This window comes from Perna viridis, chromosome 11 (genome assembly GCF_037379345.1).
Source record: "Perna viridis isolate PV_CMFRI_1.1 ecotype Kerala chromosome 11, ASM3737934v1, whole genome shotgun sequence".
Classification (NCBI taxonomy): domain Eukaryota; kingdom Metazoa; phylum Mollusca; class Bivalvia; order Mytilida; family Mytilidae; genus Perna; species Perna viridis.
In genome coordinates, this window is record NC_142455.1 from 32,977,834 (window position 1) to 32,988,258 (window position 10,425).

A 10,425-nucleotide genomic window follows, 5' to 3' on the forward strand; every position below is an offset into this window, starting at 1 on the left:
AAAAGATATCTTGGCTCATGAACCTTAAAGAGTGATACATAAAACTTGATTTCTTAAAGGTTTATTTACAAGGGGAATCACTTAAAATATGGGTTTGCATTGGAAGCAATGAGAATTTGTTTACTGCAATATATACCTATAATTGATAGAAAGAAACTTTAAATTGGTGAATGATCTTTTTGATAAGTCCTACCAAAATCTTCTTTAGTCAAAATTATTTGACACCTCCTCGTAAAATTTATTGCCCTGGAAAGACAAAATTTAACCAGGTGAGTGATTCAAGCTCCTGGGATCTTCTTTTTGTTTGTTAGAACGCTTTTAAAAACTTGCTAACATTTTTTTTTATGTTATCTACGTTGTTTTTGTTTTGTTTTTGGGTTTTTTTATGTTTTTATTTTTTTTTGTGGTTTTTGTTTTTCAGATGCTGGGTACCAAACGCAAATCACTTTGAATGGATAATATATATACCACTACTTTTATGCTTGTTTGTATGTTTTATTAATATTCCCATCTATGCCAGTACATTTCTTTTGCAAATGTGAAACGTAAACTTTCTAATGAGTTCAATCATTTTTTTTTTCGAATAAAGAACCCGTTAAGAAGCTACACAATTTACAATTTAATATTTATAATATAACTACCAACAGACCAACAGACAGCGGGCAGATACTACTTACGAGCTGGGATGTATTGAACTAATATTACTATTCATGTTTTATTCCGTTTATTCTGCAATGCTTTTACCATCCTTTACAAATGTATAAAGTTATTAGAATAGCTATTTGTAGAAATTTTCACTATTTTATATTCATTTCATCTCAATCAATTAATATACGTTTGATTATTAAAATGAAAAAAAAACAATTATTCAAGCAACCTAATAGGTCATGCATTCCCAGGTACAACGTGTTCTAATAATTGCGGTATTTTATTTGTAGACGAATGTAGTATTTTTTGTCAATATTTTGAGAATATTACTTACTCAACTACAGTCACATCCAAATGAGCCCAGTAATTACAGGTAATTACAAAGTCTTATATGATTAGAACTTTAACATACACATGTACATATGCCTATAACTAAAACTCAAGTTTATTCTTGAACGAATTGTTAATTTCAATTTTCGTCGTCTGTTAACATTTTTCCAAACACTTCTAAACAAATAAAACTATTGGGCAGAATGAAATGAGATTAAGGATGCGCATTTCTTATGATAAACTGCGGAAGTTTTGCGTTTATTTTTTGGGATCTACTAAAGAAAACTTTGTAAGTTACTAAATAAAGATCTTCGGGTCTTACACCATTTTTCTCCAATATTTAAAAAAAAATCATTTAATTATTCTAAAAAGTATTCACTATGAAAATATGTTAGGAACCCCCATTTTGTCTTTATCTTTTCAGTATTTTGTAAACATGGCTTCTGTGAAAAGTTTCGTGTACTTTTAATTATGGTCATAACTACAAAAAATTTATGGTCGTCATCATAAACCTTTCTTTATAAGGAAAATCAATATGTTCAACGTGTCATAGTTTTCCTTTCCTAATTTGTCTTCCCAGACTCGAATTGTTATGAGCAACTGGACGGGTATTTCTAGAAAGGCAAAGGACGCTTACCCTACCAGTGCACCTGGTCCATGCTCCCAGTTTTTAAAGGAGTCCTCCGATTGCTCATTTACTTTTGTTACTTTGAATGCATTATTTTGTTTTTTTTTATGTTTTGTTTTCCATGTCCTGTCTTTGTCCCTGGATTACATTCTTTTTATTTCCGCTAGAATGTTGGTTCCCTTGATTACTCTTTTACCCTGATATGCAATAATTGGTCAACTAACTCCGAATCATCTGCAGAAACACCTTTAACATTTGTTTCAAAAACGCCTGTGTCATTCAGAACACATAAGCATAAATAACTATGATGACAGTGGACTATAGATAATGTTTTAAAATGAAGAATAAACTACCAAAGCAGGAAACTCTGTAACCAGCTTAACAAAAAAATATTTTTCTCGTTGAGAACCGATGTACCTTTTTCACAAAGCAGATAAAAAAATGTAATGTACATCTTTTTCTGAGACCTTTGATATGGTATCGACGGCCATTCATAGAATACACTGTATATATCCTTAATACAAAACAGCTGGTCAACAGCAACATTGAGATTTCAATTTGATAACTCTTACTGCATAATTGGTAACCTTTAATGAATTAAATGCTCTTTAAGCATTGGAAATACAAAGTACTTCAACACTGGTAAGTGAAAATGTCATAGAAACGTACGTTCTGTACAATAAAGAGTAACAATATTCTTTCCTACTCGTTCAATATATAAAAGACCTTTGTTCATGATACAAAATTACAATTATGTTATATCAAAAGTGTAGAAAGGATAACATTGTATACCTTTTATGATTTGTCGTGTTACAACATCTTGTTTGAATAAGTTTACGAGTAACTCGGCGTATAACCACAAAAAAGCGATTTCTTGAAACTCAAATCCAAAGTATTTCTCGTCTCTTTTTAGACGTGCCTTAAAGGCTATGTCTGTACTAATCCCATTATTTGGAATACATTGGACAGTTGTAATGTATCGGCCAGAATTTACATTATGGTATGAAGTTACCAGAATTATTATACCATATACACAGGTAAGTGTCATTTCTCTTTAGGAATCAGGCAGTGGGTGAAACATGGTATGAAAAACAAACACCATTATGAAAGTTTAATGTTACTATTTTAACCAATCATAATCAAGGAAACAACAAAACTTGGATTGTAATTTCATTAAAATGCACTGAAATGAAAATTTTAAAGGGCAGATAAATCTGTCAAACGGCATTTCTTTAACATTTTATGAAAATATTTCTGAGCATATCCAGTGATGCAGAGGTTTTAAAAATGGTGTTTTCAAAAATAAAGGATGCATCATTAAGTAATATTATATTTTTGGTGGGATTTTAATGTTTCTGATTTTTCTCATTTTGTCTGATTCTTACAACACGTTACGCTTCAGCAACATTAGATTGCATTTTTGTTCTAGGTATCCTAAGTTATTTTGGTATACAAATACACAGTTGTGTTAAACGATCATATGAAAAATAAGTCGTTGTATTATTTGCATTTCTGGACTTTTTAGCAGTAGTAAAACATTTAAACATAAGTTTTCTCTTCAGTTACTTTCCATAGGACAGTTCAAATAAATAGTGTCAAATTGAAGTATACGCACAAAAAAAATATTTTGTCACCTTATTCAATCATCGTTCTGGAAAATGATTATCGTATCGTTCTCATGTACAGACTTTTCAGAGGATCAGTTCCTTTATGAACTATAATAGCGAGGCTTCATTAATAATATCGGTAATACTGTTTATTGTTCTTACAGGGCGCAATTGTCTCCCTTGTTTTCTGTATCTTTAACGAGGAGGTAAGGATTATGGGTTAAATCAGCTTATTGGAGTGGGTTATATGTAATAGGAAGGTGGACGGGGGAGGGGGGGGGTTTCGAACATCTGGAGAGCATAATGTCAAGCCACATATTTTCATCTGTATAGTTTCAATCTCTACAAAGTTTCTTCTCCGGTGGCTAAGATATGCTTTAACAACTCACAACTCCAGGGAAATATTTACTTCGCAACCACTTGTAAACATGATTGTTCCGATTCGAACACGTGAGTCTTTGTACCCTAATCGTTGACTGGATGAGACAAAGTGAAGTTGCAACATTTATCAAAATTTAAAAAGATGATATGGAAATAGCAGTGCAAATAAAAGCAGACATGGAAAACAGACATACACAACGAAGAACATAAAGTAACCAAAATCATATATACAAAGTAACAAAAGCAAATGAGCAACTCAGACTCCACTAAAAACTGTGAGCATGGACCAGGTGCACCGGTAGGGTAAGCGTCCTCTGCTTTTCTAGAAACACCCGCCGAGTTGCTCATAAAAAGTCAAGTTCGGGGTAGACAAACGAGGAAAGGAAAAGTATGACCCGTTGAATAAATCAGTTTTCATGGTGCAGGTGCATACACCATAATGATCCACGAGTTCATGATGACGACCAGAAAACGTCTGTAGTGATAATTTCAATCTTATAGCAACATAACCCTGTTTTGAAGCCTATTTGCTAGAGTTCTAGCACCCTAGCGCGATACAAAAAAGTCCGCGTAGTTTCGGCAAGCTCTGGCATAACGTATGAGTTGTGATATGAACACTCCATACGCAGGTGCTGAAGGGATGTTGCCACAGATGAAAGGAAAGTTGACAATTCTGAATTCTGAATGTTTGTCGTAAAGTTCGGTTTATAGTTTTCCTTTATCATTGATTTATAAATGTAGGTCAAGATATGAGGCTGACTTCATAGTGTCTGTTCTTTGGGGTAGATGCGATGTATCAAATAACGAAATTAGGAATGTTGAAAGATAATACGTCATCTATTTAGCGGAAACTGATATCAAAGGATCTAGCCAAACGATATTATTTCTTTCGGATCAGATCAGCTATAAAGCCACCCTCATAAGAATGAAGGAATATGTCGGAAAATAAAGGAGCACCATTTGTTCCCATTGGAATACCGACCGTTTGTTGAAAAAACTCGTCCACCACCAAATATGCTATCGATTGAAAATTCCAGCATTTTGTTAACATCTTCCTCTGTATATTTGGAAGATGATTTGGAATTATTTCTTACAAAGTATCTCTACCAAGAACTATATATTTGTATCTAGTTGTACCATCAGTTTTGAAAAAAAAACGATATATAATGTTTCAGGTCGGGATTTTAACTGATTATGGGGAATAAAAGTATACAGTGTTAAAAAATCATAGGTTTCAATGCTATCATATTCAGATGGTAGTCTTGAGTTGATTGTCTCCAAAAGATCTTTCGAATTTTTCAGGATCCACATTGAATTAATACCACTACGGGAGTAACAAGTGTTGTAGTAGGAGTGCAGACCCTCTTAGACAGCTGTGAGTATAGAAGTTAAAAGTTTTGAAAGAGGTTTGGTGGTACATTTTGCAGATCCTTTTTGCTATGACTTTGTTTCTATGGATTCTTGTGGAGTTTAGGAATCCAGTACATAGACGGTAAATCACAATCATCGTCCTTGGTAGAGGGACCAAAAGAGGATAGCACAGATAACGGTTTCCACAATCTCTTCTATAGCAGGTCTTATCACTGCTAATATTTTCTACGTCTACCTCTGATAATAAACTGGATGTAAAACGTTAAGCCGACAAAAACAATGTTGTTTTGGGCTTTGTCTGCTGGTACGACAACATTTGTCATGTATAGTAGACAATGTTTTTGCTACATCGGGGTCTTTGAAAACTGATGTAGCCTTGGCACTCAATCACCTACTTACAACTTTCATTCGTTTTAAAATTAAAGACCTCTTGGTCTTTAATTACTCTGACAGAGAATTAATATCTTTTTGTTTTCGTTTTATTCATTTTCTCGAAAAGTCCTCTACGGCATCCATAAGAACTTTGAAGTTATAGTTCCAATATATGTAGCGTGGTTCACGGTACTAGGGACCTTTAGAAAGTATATTACACAGAGATTCGTTTTCGATGATGGTTAAATTTCGACGTGACCAGAAGGACCATATTTGAATGGAGAGGTTTTGCAAGAACAGTCAGGTGGTTTAGCTTTGATCTCGAGGTTCTGCAATAGCCTTTCAGAACTGAAAATTTTGACGTATAGGAATATGAAATAATTGGTATGGATTTGTCTTTGAAATATGGGGGAATTTTGTTGGTAACGTTTTTTTTTTTATGGAGGATGTAAGCCAAATTAATTTCATCTATACGTTTGTTTACAAACCGCAGTGGAAGAAATGATCGTTTTTCGTCATTTTGATTTTTCACACAAACTGGTTTAAAGAGTCTGTAGAATCCAATATCCAAAATGAAGGCAACAAGTCTGTATAATGATGAGGTGGGGTGTCAGAAACAGGAGTGTCAAGACTTGCCTTGTAAAGGAAGCGTAGAAGAGTGAGAGGTATAGAATAAAGTTTGGTTCTAATGTGATGAAATCCAAGAGGTTTTTGTATGAACGGAAGGAGACCATCTATGGAGACATCATGTAACTTAGGTGACGTATAGTGGCGATGGCCATGACTCCTTTCCCGTCTTGAAATTTCGTCAAAGACTGGTTCCTAAAGTGAAGTTGGCTCATGTGGTAAAAGAATTACACCTCTCTCTGAAAAGACAGATACCTAGGCAAAAATATCTCTTGTTAAAAAGTAAAGTAACACAGATGAATTTAACATAACCTTAAAATTCAATGTGAACGTATCAAATGGCATTATGCCATACTTTAAATTGCAAAGTCACCATCAATACTAATTGATATAATAAGCAAACATCAAAAACGTAAAACAATATCCATTAACATTTATATAAACATTGAAATGTCCATAATTATCATAAATGCTGTTCATATGTACAGTTCATAACAACTAACGCTTAAGTATTTATTTGTTGTGGCTAACGTTGGCAACATGTAGATGGTTTGCCTTTGTGTAGATTTATTTTTCCCTAATCATTGTTCTTCTCGCAATAGTGATATCAATTAAGGTTTTATTGCATACTTATAAACACAAAATCAGTAGAAATTTAATAACGTTTTTTTTTTCTATGTAAATCCACTATTCGTTCAGTCACTTTGATACATATAAAATGTTTTCAAGCAACTGTAAACAATATTCACAGCGTAAATTCCGTAGACATTCCAATGTCGACTATCTATATTTTATGTCAATCCTCGCTTTTATTTCAACAGTAGATATAGTTACATTCTCCCATTTTCTTGTTAAAATTTTCTTCTTAATAGGTAAACACGCATTTAAAAAGCTGCCTACGAAAGAGATGGCCAAATTCATTCAAATACACAGCAAAAGGTAGGGCTTCAGGAACTCAATTTACTCATGTGTCGTCAAGACGTCGTGGAACTCAACAAATCGAGCACAATAATATACCTCACAAGGCAATATCAGATGACAATATGAAACCAAATGGTCATAATACATAGAATAATTCATACAACATCGATGTAGTTGGATAGTACTTTCTCATTTCTGAAGTCACAGAGAATAACAAGAAGTTCTCAGACAATATTAAATACATGTATTCAAATAAAAGACATTTGACAGGACGAATCGACTTGTCATTATACTTGTTTTTTATGAATGTTAATGTTTGACATTGTAATATAGTTGTATCATTTTTACTATCCTTACCTCTTTTTAATTTCTTATTGTTTTACTTAGTGCTGTATGTAAGTCATTATGTATATCAAAGATATGTTCTTACTTGGTGTTAATACTATCACCGTATGGATAGCTGTTCTAAATTTGGCAGAATTTCGTAACTTCGAGAAACAAAGGTATATAGTATACACATGTTGATAATTGTTAAATGCAGAAATAAAAAAAAAACATATATAAACCTAGCTGCTTTTCAAATAGTTATTTACAAATCATGAACGACTTGAGAAACGAGACACTTGCTTCTATGAAATTAATCAGCAGCCTCTTTTTTGTGTAATGTCTGAATATAGCTGAAATACTGCTGCTCGGACGTTAAACCCTAACAAACAAACAAACAAACTTTTTCGTGTATTCATTCTGTTGACTAACTCATGTTCTGTTATTAAACCATGCACAGCAGACCAACCTTGATAAACGATATTTTTATAGGTAACAAAACAGGAAATTGCTGAAATTCGCATTATTATTATAGTTTTATTTTTGTCTAATAAACAAGCTATTTTTTTTTTTTTTTTGTTAGGATTGATTCATCATGCATGTCCACGATAGTTTCGAATCAAATCTGTTTTATTAAATAACTTGCATCATTTTGGAAGTATACAAATAAAACAAAAACAATAAAAAAAATATCAAAAAAACAATGCAGCGTCACATGTAGCAGCCTTTGCATCACACAAACAATTTTAACACTTTGATATAACATATATTATTTAAACACATAATTGAACAGTTTTAACAATTCTAATTATGCACTTTTTTTCGACATCTGTAGAAAACATTTTGACCTTCAAATATCCTTTTTCTTTCTCTCTGTGGTATTTGAATGATTAGGTAAAGTTCAAATAAAGGCTGTTGTTGTAGTTATAACGTTTATATTCTAATCATTCATGATATAATTGTTTGTCCGCGGTATGAACTTCCGATGACATCGAATTGATGTGACGATAAAGGTGTTCGTTTGTTTCTGTGACATCTACTTGTGAATAGTTCGAAATGATATGTATCAGAAAAGATTTGTACACTGTCAACTGCACACTGTCTTGATTGATAAATTCATTGTGGTTTAACGACATATGGACGATATTTCATGCATTACAATGTTTGTATTAGTCATTCTAGAGGTAGGTCGGTACCCTGTAAATGGAAGGCTAACAATAAACTCACATATTTCAGTATGTTTCATTTAAAGTACCCTGATTATCTATCCTGTGTATTAGGTCTTATGTTTTTGTTTTTTGTTTCAGCTATAGTTGTGCTTCTTTAGGCTGTTCGTTCTGTTAGTATATGTTTTTTCATTGGTTATTGACACTGACTAAATGCCATAGTTAACTTTTATCACCAAATTAGAATTAGAAACCAGACACGTGTAGCTCATATTGTAGAGAATGTGTCAAAATGTTTTCTATTTTGGGGATAGCGTTAATTTACTGTTGTTAATGTCGGTCCAGAGTACTGGATACGAGAACAACGAGACGGACAAGATAACTGACAATATGAGCGACATAATAAAAGTTTAAACCCAAGTGTGTTGGATAAATTCAAAAAGACATATATTTACAGGACTTAAACAATCTTTTGTTTATTACATCTTTTCTTTTGTTTCTGTCTAAGCAAATTCGAATTTGTTTGTATTATGAATTAAGTACCTTTTTTCATAGTGAATTGCTGGGAGTGTAATACATGTTTTTTTTGCGGGAAAGATGATTGTACACGAACCTTAAAAACGTTGTACCTGTTTCTCCATCAATGTATCAAAAATGAAACAGACAAACATTAATACCACACTTGAACTTCTATAGTAGATGATATTGTGGTTAGAATTTGTTCTCGGGTCTACGTAAAAGATTTTTTTTACATTCTATACATTTCTTTTACGGCGTTTTCGTTTTATTGCCTTTTGTACACACAATATGTTAATAAATCAAATGTCATCTTACAAATTTAATTTTATTTAGTTTTAATGAGAACAACGGTTGACAAAGACATTTGATTCTTGAATTTTGATTTTTTAAAAAATATCTTGATTTCTTTACTTTTGTGATCTGAACGGGTGTACAATATAATTGTTAATTGTACTTAGAAGAACGAGTAATGTATAGAGAATGTGACCGAAATAAATCAACAAAAATAATATTCTAAGGTTGAATACTGAAAACCAATACATAGGAATTACATATATTCGGATACATTTATATGCTTGCCGAAACTAAGCAGACTTTTTGTATCGCGCCAGAACTCTAACAAATAGGCTTCTGGAACAGGGTTATGTTGCTACAAGATCGAAGTCATCACTACAGAAGTTTTCTGGTCGTCATCATGAACTCGTGGATCGTTATGGTGTATGCATCTGCACCATGAACACTGGATTATTCAACGGGTCATACTTTTCCTTTCCTCGTTTGTCTACCTCGAACTTGACTTTTATGAACAACTCGGCGGGTGTTTCTAGAAAAGAAGAGGACGCTTACCCTACCGGTGCACATGGTCCTTGCTCCCAGTTTTTAGTGGAGTCTGAGTTGCTCATTTGCTTTCATTACTTTGTATGTATGATTTTAGTTACTTTATGTTCGTTGTTGCGTGTGTCTGTTTTCCATGTCTGGTCTTTGTCCCTGGATTGGATTCTTTTGATTATCGCTATAACCTTGGTTCCCTTGATTACTCTTTCAGTAAGCATCCATATTCCCAAAGAAACTTACAAAATATAAATTATACATTTGACTGAAAATCGGATTAAACAATATGATCATGTCTGAAAGTATAAATAATTAATGACACAACTAAGAGCAAATCTGTCCAAATCGGGGAATAAAATTGTTAAATTTGGATTTTCACTTGTAATTGAAATTTAATCAACTCATAAAACAATTACCGTGGGTGATGTAATTCCTCATCATTTTTATAAGTATTTCCTTTTAATCGTTTGTTTATCTCCCATGATGCCAAATTAAAAAAAAACTATAACAGTATTATGAGAGGGTTGATAATACATAATAAAATAAATGTCAAACTATTATGAATGTATAGAAATTTGCTTTTAATCTCGACGATGTTTTTCAACCGAATTTTGATTTTATCATCGGACCCTTGAGTACATTTGTGCCAAGGGCCTTCGCTGTGCGATGCATGTATCACTGATGAAAAATGTTTGAAAAT

The 10,425-nt window shown here is 32.8% G+C and overlaps 1 protein-coding gene across 1 annotated transcript in view; it reads left to right on the forward strand.

Moving 5' to 3' along the window:
- LOC148603775 (calcitonin gene-related peptide type 1 receptor-like) overlaps positions 1 to 7,642 on the forward strand; it is a 28,949-nt gene extending 21,307 nt beyond the window's left edge. The window contains exons 7-11 of the mRNA XM_088553531.1: positions 422 to 488; positions 939 to 1,021; positions 2,520 to 2,643; positions 3,378 to 3,419; positions 6,837 to 7,642. Of these exons, the coding sequence (XP_088409657.1) occupies positions 422 to 488; positions 939 to 1,021; positions 2,520 to 2,643; positions 3,378 to 3,419; positions 6,837 to 7,034 (514 nt within the window). The 3' untranslated portion in view covers positions 7,035 to 7,642. The remainder of the gene's footprint in view (positions 1 to 421; positions 489 to 938; positions 1,022 to 2,519; positions 2,644 to 3,377; positions 3,420 to 6,836) is intronic.
- Positions 7,643 to 10,425: the final 2,783 nt, after the last annotated feature.